The following is a 23,815-nucleotide window of genomic DNA, read 5'->3' on the forward strand; positions in this document are numbered from 1 at the left end:
AGTCTGGAAGCAAGGAAAGGTAGTGGGGGGGGTGTCCTGAGGAGAATCAGCTTTCTTTCATGGACACTGTCTCAAGGGAGACCATTAGAGGTTCCTCAAAGGATGTGGGATGACCCTTCAGACTGAGGGGAGAAGCTTCTCCCACCGACAAGGAAGACTCATCTAACTGTTTCATCTTCTCAGTTTCCTCAATCTTCCTGGAATCTAAGTCAGAGTCTAGTTTTTATCCATGACTCTTCTTTCTCAAATCATCATCATGTATCAAGTCTTTTCTTTATAGTGCCTAAATAGTTTTTGATGCCTTCTCTAATTCTCCATTAGGATTCCCTAAATGCAGATCTTGTGTTGGTATTTTTATAACAGTGATTTATAAAGAGTAAGGTTGAAAGGAGCTGAGTAGGGAGAAGAAAGGATACATTCCTAACTGGATCCTGGAGTCTGGCTTCAGCCTGGACGATGCAAGTTCTGGGCTATACACTGTGCTGCACAACTAGCTCCACCTTGAGGAAAGGGAGCAGCCATTTTTTACCCCGATTCCAGTAGTTCATTGGTTCCGGTCCTGAGATAATTGGCACTCCCCCCCAGGTGAGGCAGCTCCAATTTCTCTAGTGCAGGTGGACAGAGAAAGGATGGGGCTCCGGCTCTCAGCAGCCCGGCACAGCGGCTGAAGCGCAGGTGTGCTGGCCTGTGACGGGGCCCGGGGCTGGGAGCAGCAGGGTCCACCAAACACTGCCTCCTCACGGGCACCGCCAGGGTCCAGGCCTCCCTCCTTTCGCACCCATAGCATTGCAGTAACCTCCTAACTGCTCTCCATCTCCCAGTCTTGGCCCCTTCAGCCCATTTCCCACACAGAGTTATCATCTAAAACTCAAATCAAACTACACCACTCACTTGTTTAAAAGACCTTCCAATGTTTTCCCCACAATACTTAGCATTGGCCTTGACACAATTATGAGAACTTCCTTAATCTTCCCTGTTCCTATCTCTTCAGCTTCAGATCTTACTATTTACCCTTTATAAGCTCAGTGTCCAGCATGGTGCCCAGCACACAGTAGGTATTCAACAAGTAATTGAATGAATAGATGGATTAATAACCACAGCTATGTTGAACTCATTAGGTTTCTTCCTAGCTATTACCACCTTCTGGACTGTATCACGCATTCTCTCTCCTGGAATGATCTCAGTCCAACTGATGCCTCTTTGCTCTGCTGACTCCTTTGCATGCTTTGCGTCCTGTTATTATGTTTTTCATCTTGGAACTCTTCCTGACTACTTATGTCTTTGCTGTGTGTCTCACAAACCTGCTTTCATAGCAACTGGGCCTCCACTGTCTTACCATTTATAACATAATATTGGAAGTTCAAGCTTCCTTTTGAATTTCTCTCAGTGGATTGTAAATTCTCTGAAGGCAAGACCAGCAGTTTCTTTATTTACCACTAAAGCACCAGCCCCTCTATCAAGGGGCCTAATACTTTCTTTGAGCTCAAAAATTTTGTTGATTAAGGAATTAAGGACGGAAGCAATGAATGGGATATAGTTATCTTGGAATTGCTTTGCTTATAGATAAAGCTACATATTTCTAAAAGCATCTTTTCATAATGAAATGTTACCAAAATCAAATCCATTAACAGAGAAAAATAAACAGCCCACATTCAAGAGGTGAAAATGCTGAAAGGAGGGAGAATTATCAAGGCAAACTATTTGCTCTTTCACCGAGAATCTCAGTTTCCATTTCTTTCTCATTTCACAGTTAAACAGAAGTTAAAATTAATTGTGGTTCCCAAAAGAAGTCTACCTAGAATCTTCCTTAGAGTCTGAATCAGAGTAGGAGAAAAAATCTCCAGTATCATTTTTTTGCTCCATATTTTATTGACTTTATTCATCGTACTTTATACTTACATTTATTCATTCAATATTTATCATGCACCAGACATTGTCCTACTTGTAGACACTATCATTAGGCAGCAGGCAAGTACTTTATAGGTCATGAATATATATTTAATAAATAGAAATTCCTTCTGACTTTGAAATATTCTTTTAATTTAAAATATAAAAATTAATTCATCACACTTTCTCAAGGGTCATCAGCATAACAGTCATTAGCAAAACAGCATTATTCTGAAGCCTATAAGGAAATTTGGAAATACAACATAATATTCATCACATACACTTAAAAGGTTAAATGACCCATTGCTTTTATATTTCTAAAATAATCACATATCACAATATTACAGTCAACCCATTATCATCAACTATGAAACCATAGGAAATAAGCAGAGTTATTAATGAAAGATTATAATTTAGTTATATACAATGAACTAATATGTATTATAAATGATAACATATATATATAGTCTGCAGCACAATCCCTAGCTGAATAAATTGTAATAACATAATTACCTTACCTTGCTCTCATCATTGCCTGGCAGGGTGTCACAGAGGCTAAGAGCGTGGTCTGAGAGAGCAGGTGGGTTCTCCTTACTAGCTCTTCACTGCACCTCTGGATACTCTCCTCAGTACAATGGGGGACAATAGAAGTGCTTGCCAGTTTGAATTGTTATAGAGATCGCTGCTCAGTATCCATATATTTTTATTTATTTTACTTCATTTTTTGTATTAAAATGAAAGTTTATTAATCCATATCATGAATGAAGTTAGTAAAACTAATTTGGCAGAATTTTTCAACTATGGTCTTAGGTTAAGATTTTATTCCTTTGCTTGTACCCATTTCTATTCCTTTCAGTGCAAAATCAATGATTTATAGAAAGTCATCTTTTCTTATCTTACATGCATTTCTTAGAGAGTTCTTCCTAAATATTCATTTGTCCTTTGTCTCAGTTGAATCAATATGGGGGCTCCAGAAACATTTATTTATCAGTTGAATAAACATTTAATTATCAGCTTTCCTACTACACAATTTTCTAATGGCATCTTTCATCTGGGCATTTCTCAAGGTATAGATTAAGGGGTTTAACATAGGGGTTATCATAGTGTAGAATAAAGCAACTGCTTTATCAATTGATAAAGCAGCTGCAGGTCTCATGTACACAAATATGCAGGGAACAAAGAATAAGACCACAGCTGTGATATGAGAGACGCAGGTGGAGAGGGCTTTTCGCCTCGCGTCCAAGCTTTTCGTTCTTAGAGAGCGCAGTATGACCACATAAGAGCCCATCAAGAGGAGGAAGTTTAACAGACAGATGAAGCCACTGTTGGCAGCAACGAAGAGCCCTAGAGTGTGGGTGTCAGTGCAGGCAAGATTGAGCAAAGGAATCAGGTCACACATGAAGTGATCTATGATGTTTGGGCCACAGAAGGGTAATCGGAAGATGAAGAGGATCTGTATGGTTGCATGAAGAAAGGCTCCCACCCACACCACTCCCACTAGCAGGCCACACACCTGCCGATTCATGATGGTTGTATAGTGCAAGGGCTTGCAGATGGCCACATAGCGGTCATAGGCCATCACGGTCAGCAGGATGACATCAGCACCTCCAAAGAAATGTTCCCCAAAGATCTGGGTCATGCATCCATTGAATAAGATGGTTTTCTTCTCATGGAGTGAATCTACAATCAGTTTAGGGGCATTTACAGAGGAATAGCAGGCATCAATAAAGGAGAGATAGGCCAGGAAGAAGTACATGGGAGTTTCCAAGAATGGGCTGGTGGTGATGGTGACAAAGATGAGCACATTTCCTACCACAGAAAAGATGTAGATGAGAAAAAACACAACAAATATGATTCTCTGCATCTTTGGATTCTCTGTGAGCCCCAGTAGAACAAATTCTGTCACATTGTTTCTATTCTCCACGTATTTCATATTATCTTAATTACATTACCTGAAAAAAATTAGTTTATATTAACACAACCTTCAATTTAATAAGCTTCTCCATCTAACACATAATAACTACCAAGATTCTATTGAATGTGAATTCTTGTGAGAGTTTTTGAGAGAGTAAATAGCTCTGAGTTCTTGGATATTACTTAAATTATCTCCTGGGTAAAGATTCTGTTAAGGGTGTGGTCATGGGGAACTTTTGTGAACACAGAGGCAATGATCATTTGTGAACACTTAGTTGTCTGAGGCGGCTTAGAGCCTAACATGAAGTTGTAGCTCGTGCATATCCTGGCAGGTAAGTAAGAAAAGGGAGGTAGAACATGGATTTAAAGGCCATAAATGCAAAGCTAAGGATTCTTCCCTGTATTCTTTGGAGATGGGGGACCATAAAAAGGAATTGAGAATATGAATGGACAGATGAAGAGGAATTTGAGGAAAGGGAATTCTTGGATATAACTCTGCTAATGATCTTGGGATGTCTTGGATGAAGTAGTTTGAGGTTCAGTAAGAGGACGGAAGCCAGAGACAGAAACCCCAGTGTCAGACTATTTATAATATATTCATATAATATAATATAATGAAGGGTAGCAGGGTATTGGTGATGGGAATTAAATGAAAGGATCCTGGAGCTAGTGTGAAGAATGTATAATGCATGTAGTCTAATTCTCATACCATTATAATAGCTAATAAACATACTTTTAGTAATTGATTGCTACTTGGAAAGCATGGCAGCAACTTTCATAGTTGGTACATTTTCAACCATTCAGCAAATGAGGGAACAATCTCAGAGGCTATGTTAATAGTAATAATAATGGTAATATTATCTAAAACTTACTGAATACTTACTAGGTTCCAAGTATTTTGCAGACATTTGGTTATGGAATTCTCACTACTAACCTAAGAGACAATTACCATTTTCATTCTTATTTTACAGAGTAGGAAATAAGAGCATAAAAAAGTTAAGTGTCCTGCTCAAGATAAAGCAAATAATAAAGGGCAGAGCTAAGCTTAAATCAGATTACACTTGGCAACTTTTCCATTCCTCCAAATTCTTAATCCATGCCCTCCATTGTTATAATAAACAATGTTGAAATAGTAATCTCTTTAGTGTATACGAAACAATTTCATCAACAGATGCACACACACACAAACACACACACTAGCATATTGGAATCTCCAGATATTAAGAAAAATGTGGCAATGCTTTCACTGAAAGTCACTTTTGTCGTGGCCTCTCCCTCAGCCCCATTTCCTACCTCCTGGGCCCCTGACTGCTCTGCCGAATGTTGAAAATGACAGCCACAGTGGTTGTGTATTGGTTTGAGAATTGGAAAGACCGGACTGGAATCTGCCTCTTCCAGTTGCACTTTCTTTGTCCTGGAGGTACTTCTTAGCATCTTTAGTCCTTCTTTCCTCATCTATAAAGTGAGAATAAAATATTCACTTGACAGGATGTTAATGAGAATTGATAGAGGAAAGATACATGAACATATTCTCCACACTGCTGTGGAAACACAGAGGACTCATCTATTATGATAGTGTATGCTCCAAGACAGGAAGAATTACATTTTGAGTGATGATACAGAGAAACATTTAACCATGCCAAAGGTCAGGATTCATCTCCAATTTTACTTTTAAAGAAGCCACAGAGACTCATATTACACATCCTAGGAAGGGTGCTCCATGTTCATGCTTGGACTAAACAACTGATGATTTGTGTCATTTGATATTCATATTTAGGCCTTTTCTGCGGGTGAAATGTACTTAAATTTTGTTTTCAGTCTCATGAGTAGTCTTGATTATTAAAGGAGATGTCTCATTTGGGCAAAGGAAAATGTTTAATATTAGTGAACTGGGTCCCACCATTTACTTAATATCTGTGAGTCTCCTATTCTTCATCTCTCAAGATAGGTTAACATTATTTGCAAACTGTCTTTTGAATAATTAGCATGAGGATAAATGCCCTGTTAATATATTTGAAAAGTGTTGAAACATAATGACTATATATATATATATATATACATAAAGTAAAAATATTTGAGGTGTATCTGCCCCATTAAAAAACTTACCATACAGAGTTAGATGAACTTAATTATGTTTGGAGGTGTTCAGAAACAATCCTTCTTCAAACTGACCTCTTCTTGAAATAAGTAACTTTCATTATGAAAGATGTGACATACTCAGAAACTACTCAGACTATTCAACATCAAAGTTGTTAAGAAAGTGTTTTTATAAATCTAAGTATTTTCTTCTAGCCTATAGCCTCAGAAATTTTCACAGAAAACCTGTATTTGAATTTAGAATGGATGCATTTGAAACACTATAGATAAATGATCTTCTATAGATGGCTCTGATCCTGTAGGCAAGAGTGAGAAAGAGTGGAGGAGATACATTCAGATGGGTCATTTCCCCTGTGATGAATCTTGCTCTGCAGATGTGGTCAACAAAAATCATTTCCCCTTGCACTGCGTGGATATTTAAAGAGGTTTTCATAAAGGTTAAGGACCTTGTAGCGGCTACTTTCTCTCCCAGGAATTAATTATCTCTTCTGTTGGAAAGGCTTTGTCTTAGAAACATATTCTAGAGACACATGTTTGAGAAACACCCTTTTTTGAATTTTAATGGGGAATTGTATTCCCTGAACTTGAAACATAAACAAGTGTGTCTCCTTCCTCTGTCTGAACTTGAGTTTCTAAGAAGTTGAATGTCATGTGAATAGCAAGGTGGCCCAAGTCCAGTATGGGAACCAGTACTGAGGTTACGCTGTGGGCTCCCGTCTCGGGCAGAGCTTCTCTCCCCATGTCACCATTAAACCCTCTGGAAGCCCCCTGTTGATGGCTTGAGAGATAAAGGAGGGAGGGTGCAGCTGCAATTTGGAAGTTTTTGATGCCAAAAGCTGTTTTTCACAGTCATCAGAGGGTTATGCAAGCAAACAGAAACTCCAAGTTATCTTTGGGACCCGTGGTATGGTGGGTATGGAATAGCAGACAGCACTGAGAATGCAGACAGATGTCAAAACAGAAGAAGAGAGCTCCAATTTCAAACACAAGAAGTGTTCCACATTCTTGTCACTTGGTATTTAGTTATTTTTAGTTATTTTCCTTTTAGTCTTTCTATATGATAGGTAGTGATAAATTATTGTGACTTTAGTTTGTTTTTCCTGATGATGAATGATGTTAAGCATTTATTTCATGTTCTCATTGTCCAGTTGTATATCTTAGTTTTTCAGTAAGTTTAAACACAATTTAAAAATAGCAATTCCAGGTTTCTTATTACTAAGTTGTAAATATTCTTTATGTATTCTAGATATATGTCTTTTGTCACATATATGTTTTATCTGTATAACTATATTATTTTTATATATAATTTATAAAGTTAAAGCTATGTACATATTTATAAAAGTGTAAAGTTATATGTAAATATAGTTTTTATATATAAATTTTTATTAAAATAAATTTATATTTAATTTACTTTTAATTTCAATAAACAATAATAAATAATCATTTTAAATTTTATAAAAATTTATATTTGATATAGAGAGTTTTCTTCTAGGCTGTGGATTGTCTTCTCTTTTTTAAAAGGATGACATGTGATAAGCATTTAAAAATAATTGACAGTTAAATTTTTAACTTTTTCTTATGTGCATGGTATACACTTATTGTGTGAATCTAATAAATATTGATCTGCCTTAAAGTCTATTGTGGTCTTTTGCCCAATTTTAATTGGGTTATTTGGTTGTTTTTCTATTAGGTTATTTGAGTTTATTATATATTTTGGAAATTAACTACCCATTACACGATTTGCAAATATTTTTCCCATTCTGTAGGCTGCCTTTCAATTTATTAATTGTTCCCTTTGCTGTGCAGAACTCTTCAGTTTAATGTAGTCCTATGTATTGATTTTAGATTTTCTTACCTGCACTTTTGGTGTCTAACCCAGGAAATCATATCCAAGACTAGAGTCAAAGATCTTTTTCCTTATGTTTTCTTCTGGGAGTTTTATGGTATCACCTGCCGTATTTGTCTTTGATGCATTTCAACTTAAAATAGGGGTCCTATTTCATTGTTTTTCATGTGAATATCCAGTTTTCCCAAAACCGCTTATTGGAGGGACTGTTCTTTCCCCATCGTGTGTTTTTGGTGCCCTTGTCAGCAGTCAGTTGATGGAATATGTGTGAGTTTATGTCTGGGCTCTCTCTTCACTTCCAGTGTCTACTTTGATGCCAACACGATACTGTTTTGATGATAAAGCTTGGTTATATAGCTTGAAATCAGGTAGTGTGAAAAAGTTTCTGTTTGGCAAAGGACATCATCATCAGAACAAAAAGGCATCCTACAGTATGGGAGAATATATTTGTAAATGACATATCCGACAAGGGGTTAACATCCAAAATACATAAAGAACTTAAACACCTTAACACCCAAAAAGCAAATAACCCGATTAACAAATGGGCAGAGGATATGAAGAGACAGTTCTCCAAGAAGAAATTCAGATGGTCAACAGCACTTGAAAAGATGCTCATCATCACAAATCATCAGGGAAATGCAAATTAAAACCACAATGAGATATCACCTCACACCAGTGAGGATGGCCAGCATCAAAAAGACTAAGAACAACAAATGTTGGTAAGGATGCAGAGAAAGGGGGACCCTCCTACACTGTTAGTGGGAATGTAAGCTAGTTCAACCATTGTGGAAAGCAATATGGAGGTTCCTCAAAAAACTAAAAATAGAAATATCATTTGACCCAGGAATTCCACTCCTTGGAATTTACTGAAAGAATACAACTTCTCAGATTCAAAAAGGCATATGCACCCCTATGTTTATCACAGCACTTTTTACAATAGCCAAGATATGGAAGCAACCTAAGTGTCCATCAGTAGATGAATGGATAAGGAAGATATGGTACATATACACAATGGAATACTATTCTGCCATAAGAAACAAATCCTGCCATTTGCAACAACATAGATGGAGCTGGAGGACATTATGCTCAGTGAAATAAGCCAGGAGGAGAAAGACAAATGCCAAATGATTTCCCTCATTTGTGGAGTATAACAATGAAGCAAAACTGAAGAAACAAAATAGCAGCAGACTCAGAAACACCAAGAATGAACTAGTGGTTATCAAAGGCGAGGGGTGTGGGAGGGCGGGTGAGGAGGGAGGGAGAAGGGTTTGAGGGGTATTATGCTTAGTACACATTGTGTGGGGGATCATGGGGAGAACAGTGTAGCACAGAGAAGGCACACAGTGGATCTGTGGCATCTTGTTGCACTGATGGACAGTGACTGCATTGTGGTATGGGTGGGGACTTGATAATATGGGTAAATGTAGTAACCACATTGTTTTCTCATGTGTAACCTTCATAAGAGTATATATCAAACATACCTTAATAAAAAAAAATCAGGTAGTGTGAGGCCTCCAGCTTTGCTCTTCTTTCTGAAGATTGCTTTGGCTTTTTGGGGTATTTTTGGTTCCAAATAAATGGTAGGATAGGTTTTTCTGTGTCTGTGAAAAATGTTATTCAAATTATGATAGGAATTTCTTGAATGTGTAGATGGCTTTGGGTTGATGTACATTTTCACAATATTAATTTTTCCAGTCCATGGGCACAAAATATCTTTCTTTTTTATTTGTGTCTTCTTTAATCTTTTCATCTATGTCTTGGAGTTTTCAGTGTACAAATCTTTTACCTCCTTGGTTAAATTATTCCTCAGTGTTTCATTGTTTATGAAGCAATTGAAAATGTACTGCTTTCTTAATTTCTCTGTCAAATAACTTGTTATTATATAGTCAGTGTGTTCATTTTATACCCTTCAACTTCAGTGAGTTCATTTAGTTCTAACAGTTTTTTGGTCAAATTAGGATTTCCAATATTTCAGATCCCATCGTCTGTACACAGAGATAATTCAACTTCTTCCTTTCCCATACATATGTTATGTATTTATTTATTCACTGCCCAAATGCTCTGATTTGGACTTGCAGGACTATGTTAAATAGAACTGGTGAGAGTGAGCGTCCTTGTGCTGTTCCTGATCTTAAAGGAAAGGCTTTTCACATTTGAATACTGAGTGTGACATTGGTACAGGTGCTCTGCGTGGCTGTCACACTGGCGCATAAGGTGCAGGTATGTGCAGACCTCCCATGGAACCAGGAACTTGGTCTCGCTGCAGTGACTGGCTGGGGGTGCGGTGGACGCAGCAGGGATGGTGGCTTTGGGAGGGCAAGGGCAGCAGGTGCTTGGGCCCAGCGGGAAGGAAGCAGTAGTAACACAGCCTGGTCATGGGGGGTCAGTGCATCAACTCTGGCTCCTGTGTGCAGTAAATGACTCAATTTCCAGAATCTCCCAACTAGTCTGTTCATTTACATATCAATAGTTGTTTTGCAGAGCCTGTCGTCAATCTGGGGCAATGGGTGGAGAGAAAACGGCCTCCTGGTACTTAATTGGTCTGGCATCTTCCCGTCACCAATGGAGCTCCTCCTGGAAGAGGCAGGCAGGAGGCAGACAGCACCCCGTGGCTGTGGATCGTGAGCTGCAGCCAGAGGAGACGGTCAGGGCCAAGCCTGGCCAGCAAATCTGAACATTCTGTAAGCAATAAAAATAGTTTCTCCCAACCTACTCTTACCTTGACTTATTTCAGTTTCATGTGCTTCGCAGGAGATTCACCCCGAGTCTTCCCCCAAAGCTGCCTCCAGCATGAGTCGGCAGGATCTGTAAACCCGGAATCTGTCTTCATGGTCACAATGTGCGGGTAGGATGCCCCTATGGATGGTAGGGAAATACCCTTGGACCCCCCCTTTGGATGGTGGGGAGACAGCTGGGAAGCCCCGTTGTTGAGGGTGGGGCCTCACCCAGGGATCCCCATAGTGGTTGGTGGGGATTCACCTGGGGACTCCCCAGGGGGTATCTGGTCCAGGGTAAAGTGCCTCATGGGCCCTCCCGAGACCTGGGGAGGGATGGGGACACCAGAGGCCATGGAGTTGGCCCTCTGCAACATAGGGGGGGCTCAGGGGAACTGAGCGGTCACGGGGCTGCAGGAGTCTGTTGGGGGGCTGTTTCTTGTGGACTTGGAAAGGGTCACTGACCAGAGGGACTCAGCTCAGAACTGACTGGAAGAACAGGAAGACGAGTTGTAGGATGCTCTGAAAATGGGAGGAAAGGTGCGGACAACTGAGACTGTGCTGCTGAGACACGCTAGAGACACAGGAGGAGGCGGCAGAAAAACGCGAGCTGCAAAGGGAAGGAAAGAATGGTGGCTTCACCCTGGAGATGGTAGAGAGCTGGGGCCGGGGAGGGGGCTGCTGCGAGGCCACTGCTGGAGACAGCAACCCCTCCTGTACTGAATGCCCGCCTGGTGGTAGCTAAGAAAATAACGACGCAACAACTGTGGTTTCCTCGGGGGGAGGAGCCGCCCCCTCCCCAGCCTGTGGAGCCTCCGTGTCCCACCCCCACCCCCAGGCGAGCTCGTGGATTCCAGCACCTGGTTTTGACAGAAGCGCTCAGAGCCTCTGCATACATGGCTTTTGTGCCTTTGAGATTTAGGAGCAGAGGACTTTGTTCAGCATGGATAAGAAATGGGTAAACTAGCTTCCCTGATGACCAACCGTCTGTTTGGCAGAGGATACAAAATGCCCATCAGTCCCTAGGGAATCATGCGCTTTTTGATTGGCTGATTGCAACCCTTAGGGCAGTTTGGCCTAATCAGGGTGATTTACTCAACTTCCCCATTAGCTAGAAAAAGTTTGCAGAGCTCCAGTGGGTTCTATGGGAACAGGACATAAGAAACATCATCTATAATATGGACCCCCAGGACCTCGATGAGGAGTTGTTCACCATGGGGATTAAATAGCTGGTGCTCTATGCAGCTCCCCCATCCCTCTTTGGGTCACTGGTGACCATTCTTGCCTCCAACGGAAGGCAACCCATAAGTGAGATGATTCATATTATAGCAGATGTGCAGGAGGTTGAAATAATAAGAGCACAGATGGAAATACAGTCTGTGACTGAAAGAAGAGATTCAAAGGGCTCCGTGAAGGTCTCCAGGACGCAGATGTGGGTTGATTTGATAGTAGTGGGGGTCAGTGAAAGACAAACTTGATGGACAGCCCAATAGAATCTTGCTAGAGCTGTGGAAGCAATTAAAACCAGAGCAGCAGTTCCAGCCACTGAGTCCAGGACAAGGAAGCCAGAGGCAAGGCCCCGTGTCCATCCTGTGTGTCTTCAGAACTTCCTGGGGGACAATACTAAGACCCCAGCTGGGCCTCCGTCCCCACAGGAAGGCAACTGGACATAGTGATTTAACTGAGGGGGAAGACAAGCCCCCCCACCTTGGGGATGTGGTGGGGACCAGAGGCCACATGTAGAATTAGCAATTCACTGGTCCCCAGTGAATACACCACATGTCCTGGCACTGGCAGACACAGGAGCTGCATGTTCTCTGATTTATGGCAACCCCAGGTGGTTTCCTGTGACCCCTGCTGTGATAGATGGATATGGGAGTAAGGCAATTAGAGTGAGGAAAGCACAAATCCCTTTGGGAATAAGATATTTACCCCCAATGAAGTTACATCAGTGTTTGTTGCACACAGGGCAAAAGACAATGTGGGCTGCAGCCCATGGATGGGGCTTGCATTTGACCTTCAGAGAAGTCAGCAGCAGAGCCCAGAAAGAGTGTCTTGTGTGTGTGTGCTCTAATAGGGACTTACACTGAGTCCCGCAGCAACATGGGACAATAGTAAAGGGGCTGGTACCCCTTGTCAGGTGGCAGATAGACTATATTGGGCTTCTGCCCTTATCAGAAGGATATCGGTATGCCATGACTTGTGTGGACAGCAACTGGACTATTGGTTGCTTTTCCTGCACATCATGCAGATCAGCAAACCACTAAAAGTGGCCTAGAGTGTCTTTTTGCAGCCTTTGGCTGGCTGCAAGTGATTGAGAGCAATCAAGACACCCACTTTACTGGACATGCATTACAAGATTGGGTGCAGCAGTTAGGAATAAAGTGAAAATTTCATGTACCATATAACCCTACAGGACAGGCATGATAGAGAGGAACATGGTTTGTTAAAATCTGTCCTGAAGTCAGATACTAATAGTCTGGGGCTGGTCAGTCCTGCAGTGTTTGAATGAGTAGCCCTGGAAAGGGGCATTGAGTCCTGTGGACATGCTAACACACATTGCTGCCTCTCCTATGCAACTACATATGCAAACTAAGGAGGAGGTATTGAAGCCAGGATATAGTTAGCAGAGCAACATCCTGCTGTCCGCACCAACCATGCTAAACCCTGGAGACTGTTGAGTGAATGTGGCCTTAGACATTTTGACACATGGACCAGTAATAGTTGGTCTTTCTGGCACCTTAAGAGCAAGACCTAGATGCTGACTTCCTGCGTGTTCCTGTAGTAACAGCAGAGTGGCCCCCAAAGATCATGGTAGTGTACCCAAAATGGCCAGGAGGTAAGAACATCTCACGGAGGAGTCTTGTCTTGTCTTTATGTCCAGTGCATGTGCCTCCCATAGCCCTACATACTGACCCATCCATAACTCCCACAGGGAGGGGGTGAAGGTCTGGCATGCTAAGCATGAGGAGACCCCATTCCTTCCCCTGTGCTATCATAGGACCACTCTCTTGCATGCATCCTACCTAATGGACAGGATTTGCCTATGCTGGTGTCATTAGAACATGTATTTCATCACTCTTATCCTGGCAGGTTGGGCCTCGTCCTAGCCGCAGCTGCTGCTCCACAGCATGGAGCTTCCTGGTAGTTCAGCATCTGGCCCCTTATGGAATGGGTGAGCTATAGACTCAATCTGAGTAGGACTTGAACCCAGTTGGACCTTCAGGCTTGAGGATTATCGTGATTTTATTGCTACCTGTATTTCTGTTGTTGTTGTATGTTATCAGTCTGGTTACCGCACTCTGGCTTTCTCACACAGGGACCACTGCAGAAGACTGGGAGCATGCAGACTGTGAGGAGAGAATTCTGGAGGGTTGGATTATGGGGTAAATGTCTAAATTTTCAGAATCTCCAATGTAGCCTTAGTGCATTTACATACAGTAGGTGTTTACCACTGCAGAGCCTCCTGTCAGTCTTGGGCAAGGGGTGGAGAGAAAAGAGCCATTCTCTCTTCCCTTCCATTCCTGGTATGTAATTGGTCTGGTATCTGCCAGTCACCAAGGGGATACCAATGGAGTTCCTCCCAGAAGAGGTGAACAGAAAGTAGAGAGGGTACTGTGGCTGCAGTGTGTGAGCTATGGCTGGAGGGGGCAGACAGTGCCAAGCCTGGCCAGCGAATTCAAGCAAGTGGTGAGCAATAAAAATGGTTTCTTTCAATCTTCCCTTTCCCTCGACTTATATCAGTTTCATCGGATTCATAAAGGACTTTCCTCAGGCTAGGAACATCCTTCCCCGCAGAGCTACACCCAGGAAGCAGTCATAGGAGATAGCAGCACCAGCCAGGTGGTGGTCAGTTAAAACCACGTTTCAGGACCCAGGGAGCTGGGCTCAAAAAATGGCAGTGACCTTTCAGAGCCCAGACCTGGGGCTGTGGTAGGGGCTGAGCACAGCAGCAGTGCAGACTGGTAATGGTGGGAGGAAGCTGCAACGTGGGGCTGGAGCTGGGGAGCAGAGCAGGGGCAGCTCCAGGACCAGAGGCTGAAGTGCTGTGGTGTCCCTGCACACCAGCATCTGACACACTTGAGAGCAGGTCTCACTTCACCGACAGCTCCAGTCCCAGGATGTAAATGCAGTGGTGGTGGCAGAATCCCAGGGCAGCTCCGCCAGAGGGGACCAGCATTGGTGCAGCTGTGGGAGCCCTCTGTAGCAGCGGTCCCAGCAGGAAGTCTGCTGGGGTTCTCCTGCTCCATTTTCCCACAGGGTGAACTTCCTCTGAGGAACAGTTTCCTGGTTCCCAGGAACTGGGGGAAATGTTTGATGTTTGAGCTCCACAGCCTTTGCTGCTGTTGCTTTCTAGTCCTAACTATTTTCTTTGGTGTGTAGTTTTTTGTATTTTCTTTGGTTTCTTTTTCATTTTTGTTGATGTGCAGATAGGAGCACTGGGGCCTCCTAGCCTTCCATCTTGCTGATGTCCTAGACTTGTTTACTACCTCTCACTGATACACTGTATGAGTGCATTCTTTAGGGTTTTCTATATATAAGATCATGTCATTTGTTAATAGAGTTTTTCTTCTTCATTTCTAAATGGAATGCCTTCTATTATTTTTTAACCTCATTTCTCTAGCAAGAATCTCTAGTAAAATGTTAAATATACGTTGTGAGAGGAGACATCCTTGTTTTGTTCTGACTCTCTGAGGGAAGTTTATGTGGGGTGTAATTGTTTGTCTGCTTAGTGATTTTTCTGAAGACTATTCTGTGCCACCATGTGTGTTGTTAGAGTCTCTTCTATTAACTTAGTGGTTAACCAGTTACATGACAGAGATATACTTAATGTGATAAAAGTATATAGATCTTTATCTTTTGTTGTGCTCAGACTTTTGTATAATGTCATTTCTTTAATATGTGTTGTCTTCTTATATGATAAAATATTTAATTTTATAGATATTCTAGCTATACATACAAAGAATATATATTTTTCTTGTACAGTTTCATGTATACCTCTTTATACTTTTAAACCATGTTTTTCAGGTCTTTTATATCCTCCTGAGTTATTGCTCACTTTCCTAATCAATAACTGAAAAAGGAGCATTGAAATCTTCCTCTGTGAAGGTGGATAGATATTTTCCTCCATGTGCATTCATCTAATTTTGTTTTATGCATTTTGTGGCTTTACTACTCAGTAATGTTATGAGTTCAGAGTTTTGCAGTGAAAAGAAGACATTTACAAATGTATAATTGGATGACAAAGAAATCAGCATTTATTAAACAATTAGATTATGTAACATGATAAACAATAGAGACTTGAGTCTGAGGAAATTATTCTAGGGGAGGAGAAAGAAAAAAAGCAATTATCCATAACATTACATCAGTCATGACACATTACAGATGTATTGACTCATTCATGTGATGGGTCTCAAGAGATAAATGAGCCCCAATCCCACTTATACCCCTGCTGTGACTGTACTGGCTTTATTTCTACAGTTAGAAACAAACACACATTGGCTACCATAAAATACCTGTGGGAGTTTTTCCCACTGGTCCTTGTACTTTTCAATTCAAGATATTCCCAGCAATACTTTCCTAAAGGGTTCTTTTGGATGGAAGATTCATGGGAGGGTCAGAAGTGTTCCCCATCTATTTGCTGTTTCAAAGCACAAGCAGAGAAAATAAAGAGAACCAGTCTGAGAGATCACCTTGACATTCCAAAGAAATGTAAACTCTTGCGGAGGTGAGCACTATATATATATATATATATATATATACATATGTATATGTATATGTAAATATATAAGATATTTAAATTGGGAGGAAATGAGGATTTTATAGCATTTTATTTTATGTACAAGTTTCAACTCAGTAAATATAAATTTTTAAAAGAATCTTCTTCTAGAATGATTTTCTCAGTGGTTATTTTCAAGAGACAGGGTTCATGAAAATCTGGATGATAATTTGAGGGTTTTAAGTCTCCATTTGTATTTGTGAAAGACATTTAAGCATAATGGCAATAGGGTGAGCTTCCAAGTCATAGAGAAATGGTTTAGGTACAGACCTTCTGTTTAGTGCTTGTGTAACCTTCAGTTCTAGTTTTCTTATTTGAAAAACAGGGAAAATAACAGTAATATATATCTCATTAGTGAAGATGAAATGGTTGATCAATCAGAAGTATGTAGTAGAGTGTCTAGTACATATTATTGCTTAGTATGTAGTACCTAAAGATTTTACTCTAATTACATCAAATCATTAAGCCCATAATATTCATAATATTAAGCCAAAAAATACATTTTTTCTTTACCAGAGAGGTAATAAACAGAAAAATCATATCATTTGCCTCTGATGGATTTTTACACTTTCCATATATTCTCATGACCAAAGTCACAAATCCCACTTCCCAAAAATCTTATTTAGTTTTTGTTCCTTTCAAACAGTCATTGACATGTTTTGACCAAAAATAATTCCTCACAGAGATCTTTCTTTTTGCCTTAAGGAATTTAAAATTTAAAGGAGAGATCTGTGGGAGAAACTCCTTAACTGAAATGTAAGTTAAAAAGATGAATTCAAAATTCCTTACTCTGAAAACCCTGTGTATCTAAGCATATATATGTATATGTACATGCGCATGTGTGTGTGTGTGTGTGTGTGTGTGTGTGTGTGTGTGTGTGTGTTTGTAAGAGAGATAGAGAGAAACAAATATACAGAGGGACAGGACAGGGAGAGGAAAAGAACATAAAGAGGCTCAGGGGTTTTTATAAATTAAAGACCAGGAGGAAAATGATTTGCGGATGGGACCAGAGGGTATTTCTGCATGAGGTAGTTTTTCAGTGGAGTCTATGGGCACTGCTTTGAAGGATGTTTTCCTATCTGGTATTGTATTTCCCCCACTGATGTTCAATTGTTGTAGGCTGAGCAGCACTGGTCCAAATGTTGACATGCAGAGGCTTCTACAGATGTCTACGAACCATTCTAAACCAAGAACTGCACATCCTACAGTTTTGATGCACTAGTTTTCCTACAACTTTTGTAATCCAGTTTTAGTGAAAAGCTATCATCAGTTCTTTTATGTCCTTGAACTGATCAGATTCTTCCACGTATGTATTCTCAATTTACATGTAAGCATCTTCCTTGTCAATCCCTATTTTGAACCCAGAACACTCATGTTTTTTTTCTTTATTCTTCAGTATGTCTAATGTGAATTCTTCAACCCATCTTCTTTTGGCAGAACGTAAAATCCACAGGTAAAACCAATTTGCTAATGAAAATGCTGGTATCCATCTTCTTAAAGAACAGCTCAATTCTCTCCAAAAGATTTTGGGAATACTGTTCTGTGGACTTGGCAAGGTAAACCTTATATTTCTTTGCACGAACTTCGCTCATTTTGATCTTCACATAAGGCAAATAGATCCAGTATTTTCAGTTCCACTCACCTTGAAGAAGGAGGTGCAGAGAGAATGAATTGCTCAATGACCACGAAAAAATGAGCAGGACAAGTGAGACTGGATGCTCATATTTATAATTATTAGACAAGGGCTCTGTCCACTATGTCATATTTTTCTCTCCCAGGTGCATTAAAACAATTTATTGAAATTAACAGTGTTTTAGGCAAACCATGATCTTACAGTATAGGTCATTTGGTTATGGGTAGAAGGTCAGCATATTCACTCTGCCCCTAGGGGTAACACATCAGAGCGGCTGCAATGTTATGAATGGATTTCAGATAAACAGGTCCTTCTTTCATCACGTTGGGATCTTCAATATGTTGATGACAATAGCTCTCTAAAGTGTTTCTAATGTCTCAACAGTGACATTTAAAATGTGTCTGTAAAATAATTAGGAAAAAGCTGAGGCTTTTATATAACAATAACCTGTGCTCTTACATTAAGATCCAAGAATTGTGCCTCTTCTTCCCTATTTGCTGCCTCTCCATGTCTGAATCTCAGCCAAACCTGTCAAGGAGAGTAACTGGATCTATAATCATCTAATCAAGGTTATTTATCTGCTATGATTAGGAGCCTTAATTTTGTTTTTATTTCAAGAATAAATATTGATTTCTACTGAATGAGTGGAATGTCCACGTGTGATTGAGACTTTATATAGAAATTATATACAGCATAGAGCAGGAAAGGTAGTACCATTTGTTTATTCTTCTTTTGTTTACCTTGTCCAGGGATATATGTCCAGAAAAAAATTACTCCTGCTATGTTCAAAAGACTTTTGCCTATGTTTTCTTCTAAGAGTTTTATGGTTTCATGTCTTTTATTTAGGCCTTTAATCAATTTTGAGTTACTTTTCTGCATGGAGTTATACAATAATCCACACAGCTGTCCAGTTTTCCCAGCACCATTTACTGAAGACACTCTCTTTTCCCCCACTGTATATTCTTGCCTACTTTGTATTACATTAATTGACCATCTATGTGTGGATTTATTTCCAGACTCTCTATTCTGTTCCATTGATCTTTGAGTCTGTTCTTCTGCCAATACCATACTGTTTTGATTATTGTGACTTTGTAGTATAGCTTGAATTCAGGGAGCATACTATCTCCAGCTTTGTTCTTCTTTCTCAAGACTCTTTTGGCTATTTGGGGTCTTTTGTGGTTCCATATGAATTTTAGGATTATTTACTCTACTTCGTTGAAAAAATGTTATTGGTATTTTGATAGGGATTGCATTGAATCTGTAAATTGCTTTGGGCAGGATGGCCATTTTGACAATATTAATTCTTTGTATGCATGAGCATGGGATATAGTTCCATTTATTTGTGTCTTCTTTAATTTCTCTCATCAGTATCTTATAGATCTGAGTCAAGGTCTTTCACCTCCTTGGTTTATTTCTAAGTTTTTTATTCTTTTTGATGCAATTGTAAATAGAATTGTTCTGATTTCTCCTTTTCCTAGTTTGTTGTTAGTTTATAGGAATACAACATGTTTCTGTATATAGGTTTTTGTATCCTGCAACTTTATTGAATTCGGTGATTAGTTCTAATAGATTTTTTTGGTTGAGTCTTTAGGGTTCTCTATATATAAAATCATGTCATCTGCAAGTAGTGACGGTTTTGCTGATTCCTTACCAATTTGGATGCCTCTTATCTCTTATTAGTGTCTATTTTCTATGGCTAGGACTTCCAGTACTATATTGAATAAAAGTGGTTAGAGTGGGCACCCTTGATTTCTTCTTGATCTTAGAGGAAAAATATTGAGCTGTTCACCATTGAGTATGATGTTAGCTGTGAGTTTGTCACATATGGCCTTTATTATGTTGAGATATGTTCCCTATGCACACATTTTGTTCATGACTTTTTATCATAAATAGATTTGGATTTTGTCAAAAGTATTGTCAGATTCTATTGAGATAATCATATGGTTTTTATCCTTTTGTTAATTTGGTATATTACATTGATTAATGTACAAATATTATACTATCTCTGAAAGAAAACCCACTGGATCATCATGGATGATCCTTTTGATGTATTTTTCAATTCAGTTTGCTGATATTTTGTTGAGGATTTTTGAACCTGTGTTCATCAGGGATATTGGTCTATGATATTGTTATTTATATTGTCTCTATATGGTTTTGGTATTAAAGTGATGCTAGCCTCATAAAATGAATTTGTAAGTATTTGCTCCTCATATTTTTTTAGAATAATTTTAAAAAGATATATATATTAGCTCTTCTTTAAATGTTTGGTAGAATTCACCTGTGAAGCCATCTTGTCTGGAGTTTAGTTTCTTGGGAATTTTGTGATTACCAATTCAATTTCCTCACTGATAATTGATCTCTTCAGGATTTCTGTTTCTTACTGGGTTAGTTTGAGATGATTGTTCTTTTCTAGGAGTTGGTCCATTTCTTCTAGTTTGTCTAATTTATCAACATATAGTTTTTCATAGTATTAGTATTTCTTTATAATTTTTAAATTTCTGTGGTGTCAGTTGTAATTCTCTTTTGTTTCTGATTTTGTTTAGTTGTGTCCTCTTTATTCTTTTTTTGATAAATCTGGCTGGGTTTTGTCTATTTTCTTTATTTTCTCAAAGAACCACCTCTTGATTTTTGTTTTTTCACATTTCTTATTCTTCATTTTATTTATTTCTTCTCTAATCTTTTTTACATCCTCCTTCTACGAACTTTGGGCTTTGTTTGTTCTTCTTTTTCTAGTTCCTTTAGTTGTGGAGTTAGATTGTTTATTCAGGATTGTTCTTCTTTCTTGAGGTAAGCCTGTATGCTCTGTATTTCCTTCTAAGAACTGCTTTTGTTGCATCCCACATATTTTGAACCACTGTGTTTCTGTTTTAATTTGTTTCCATGTATTGTTTTATTTTCTCAAACTAAAAAGCTTCTGTACAGCAAAGGAAACCATCAACCAAACAAAAATGGAACCTACAGTATGGAAGGATATATCGATAGATGATATATTTGATAAGGTGTTAACATCCAAAATATATAAAGAATTCATATGCCTCAACACCAAAAAAGCAAATAATCCAACCATTGTCTGGGCAGAGGACCTGAACAGACATTTTCCAAAGAAGACATATAGATAGCCAATGGGCATGTGAAAAGATGCTCCACTTTGCTGATCATCAGGGAAATGCAAATCAAAACCACAATAAGATTTCACCTCACACTAGTCAGAATGGCCACTATACAAAAGACAAGAACTAGCAAGTGTTGGCAAGGATGTAGAGAAAGGGGAAGATTTCTAAACTGTTGGTGGAAATGTAGATTGGTAAACCACTGTGGAAGTCAGTGTGGCGGTTCTATAAAAAAATTAAAAAGAGAGATAACATATGACCCAGTAACTCCACTTCTGGGAATTTGCCTTAAAGAAAACAAAAATCTCTGATTCAAAACAGCAGAAGACTCATAGACACTGAGAAGTGTCAGGTGGTTACCATGGGGGAGGAGTTGGGGTGGGTGGTTTAAATAGATGAAGGGGATAAAGAGGCACAAAATCTCAATCATAATGTAAATTAGTCATGGGGAAGAAAGTACACCATAGAGAATACAGTTAACAGTTCTGTAATATCTTTCTATGTTGACAGTTACTAACCATAGTAGTTGAGGTAAGCATTTAATAATGTATGTAATTACATTGTATACATGAAACCAATATAATATCATATACCAACTATACTTCAATAAGAAATATATCAAAAAAATATTAATAAAACAAGAAAACAGAGAGATGGGGAATGACTTAACAGGCAGTTAATGTCATTGATAGTGTAAGACCCCATATATTTTACAGAGGTGGAAAATAGCTGAAAGTCCATGTAGTCAGTGTATATTGTGGCATAGTTGTTAAAAAATGGAAAGTGGCATCTTATCTTGAGGAACTACTTAAGATCTTAATGATTTGGCAGAATGAATTGAACTGTCCCATTTGTCTTTTCTCCCCTTATAAAATGAGTATCAGAATAGTAACTATTGGGCTGTGAGTTAAATACATGCATGCCAAAGGTTGATAAAAGTTCCAGGCATAAAATGTGCTCTCATTAAGTATCATTTGATATACAATAAAGCTCTTAACATAAAAAAGTATTTAAAAGAAGGTTTGTAATAAATCCTTAATGACCTTTTGTGTCAGTGCATAAATACTTACAGTGTAAAAAATACTAAAAAGTGCAACTGAGTGTATTATGTTCTGTATTATTGCAGATGAATAAGTTTCTGAAACATACACAGGACTGACCTCAGCCTCATGGAAAATCAGAACAATGTCACTAAACTTGTTTTCATGAGACTGCAGGGAAATAAATGAATAAAGCTACTGTTCTTTTTCTTTTTCCTGCTCTGCTTCCTGGCTGTCTTAACAGGAAACTTCACCATCTTTGTCACGATCACCTGCAGCTATCTAATCCAACAGCCAGTGTACTACTTTCTCAGCCACCTTTCCCTCATGGACCGCTGCTACACCACCACTGTGATCTCCCGGCTGATCAGAGACTTAGGGGCAACAGGAGAAGACATTTCCTATAACAACTGTATGACCCAGCTCTTTACAGCCCATTCACTGGCTACTGTGGAGATGTTCATCTTGGTGTCCATGGCTTTTGACCGCTACATCGCAGTTGTCAGGCCCCTGCACTACATGGTCATCATGTGCCGGCTCAGGTGTCCCATGCTGATCACCGTGGCCTGAGGTATGGGGATTTGGCCCTCTGTTGCTCTGCTGCTTGTGGTACTCAGTTTACCTTTCTGTGGTCCTAATCAGATAGGCCACTACCTATGCGATGTGAAGCCTCTATTGAAGCTAGTGTGCAAAGATAACTGTGTTGTTAATACCTTAATGATTGCAAATTCAGGGATGGTGGTCATTTTCGTTTTTCTTGTCCTAGTGGCTTCTTACATATCATATTATATAATCCCAGGATACACTCCTCTACAGGACGATGCAAAGCTCTCCCAACCAACCTGTAGCTCTCACGTAGTGGTTGTAGTCTTGTTCTTTGTGCCCTGTATCTATAATTATGCACTACCTGCAGGGAGTGAGAACAGGATAAGGAACTCTCAGTGTTCTTTCTACACTGTGACTGCCCCCATGCTGAGTCCCCTCATGTACGCCCTCAGAATGTGGAGATGAATATCGCCATGACAAACATATGGTCACAAATGGCACACTCAGAATTCAAGTAAAGGTGACGTTCATTGTGCTTTTGATCCTGTGTTCCCCAGGGCAAGTATCATTTCACATGTTATAGAAAACACAGAAGGTTTCTCTGGGGAGTTGGACTGAATGACCTCTGAAAATATATGAGCCAAAAAACAAGTCACTGTGACTCACGTTACAGTATACACTTTAAAGGGTCAAACTAGGTCCGGGTGTGACCACATAGATTTGAGGAATGCAAGAAGTACCCTTCTAGAGAGCAGCTCTGATCATACCACTGCTCACTCCAAAATTTAATTGAGAACCCTATTTTCCTTGGAATAAAATTTAACTTTCTCAGTTGTTTATCAGATATTTCCCCAAATTTATCCTTGTTGAATTTACTAATCTCAGAAGTCACTATCTTGGAAGAGGGCATTGTGATACAATGATAGGCTTTCGGGTCATGGAGACCTGGCTGGCATACTGTCTCTAAGATTTTATCTGTGTGTCTTGGCAATTTGCTTTTAATATATGCTTTCTCACTTTTCAAATATCTATGAAACGAGTAACACTGTAATCATAAAGATGTTTGGCTAATACTTGTGAATTTTTAGCACAGGCACATGACGTATCAGAAACTCATGTTTAAGTATTTTTTCTCTTTCCCTGCCTTTATTCCTGTGTGTTCATTTGCTTGGATGTTTTCATCCAGCTACCCAGGTCCTTTCTACATGCTCCAGAAATGCTCTAAAATCTCTCTTCGTGACTTCATTTC

General features: G+C 39.5%; 1 protein-coding gene and 1 pseudogene across 2 annotated transcripts; one reads left to right on the plus strand and one right to left on the minus strand.

Annotated features, from left to right (window-relative positions):
- Window positions 1–1,100: 1,100 nt before the first annotated feature.
- Window positions 1,101–3,820, minus strand: LOC118931538 (olfactory receptor 4C46-like). Of its 2 annotated transcripts, XM_057490872.1 has the most exons (2): window positions 2,911–3,820; window positions 1,101–1,126 (listed from the first exon to the last, which is right to left on the minus strand). In XM_057490872.1, exons 1-2 carry the CDS (start codon window positions 3,818–3,820, stop codon window positions 1,101–1,103), a joined length of 936 nt encoding a protein of 311 aa, XP_057346855.1. The 2 variants fall into 2 exon arrangements, with proteins under 2 accessions (XP_057346855.1, XP_036780006.2); XM_036924111.2 differs by lacking the exon at window positions 1,101–1,126 and having other exon boundaries at window positions 2,891–3,820.
- Window positions 3,821–22,149: 18,329 nt separating this feature from the next.
- Window positions 22,150–23,084, plus strand: LOC130680406 (olfactory receptor 4P4-like; annotated as a pseudogene).
- The last annotated feature ends 731 nt before the right edge of the window (window positions 23,085–23,815 follow it).

Source organism: Manis pentadactyla, chromosome 13 (assembly GCF_030020395.1).
Source record: "Manis pentadactyla isolate mManPen7 chromosome 13, mManPen7.hap1, whole genome shotgun sequence".
Taxonomy (NCBI): Eukaryota; Metazoa; Chordata; class Mammalia; order Pholidota; family Manidae; genus Manis; species Manis pentadactyla.

Bases quoted from the DNA above. Each gene is read 5' to 3' on its own strand.
- LOC118931538 (XM_057490872.1), bottom strand. From the start codon at position 3,820: ATGAAATACGTGGAGAATAGAAACAATGTGACAGAATTTGTTCTACTG. The intron at 1,127-2,910 runs GTAGGAAAGCTG...GGTAATAGCTAG, and splicing joins TGCCATTAGAAAATTGTGTA to GAAGAAACCTAATGAGTTCA.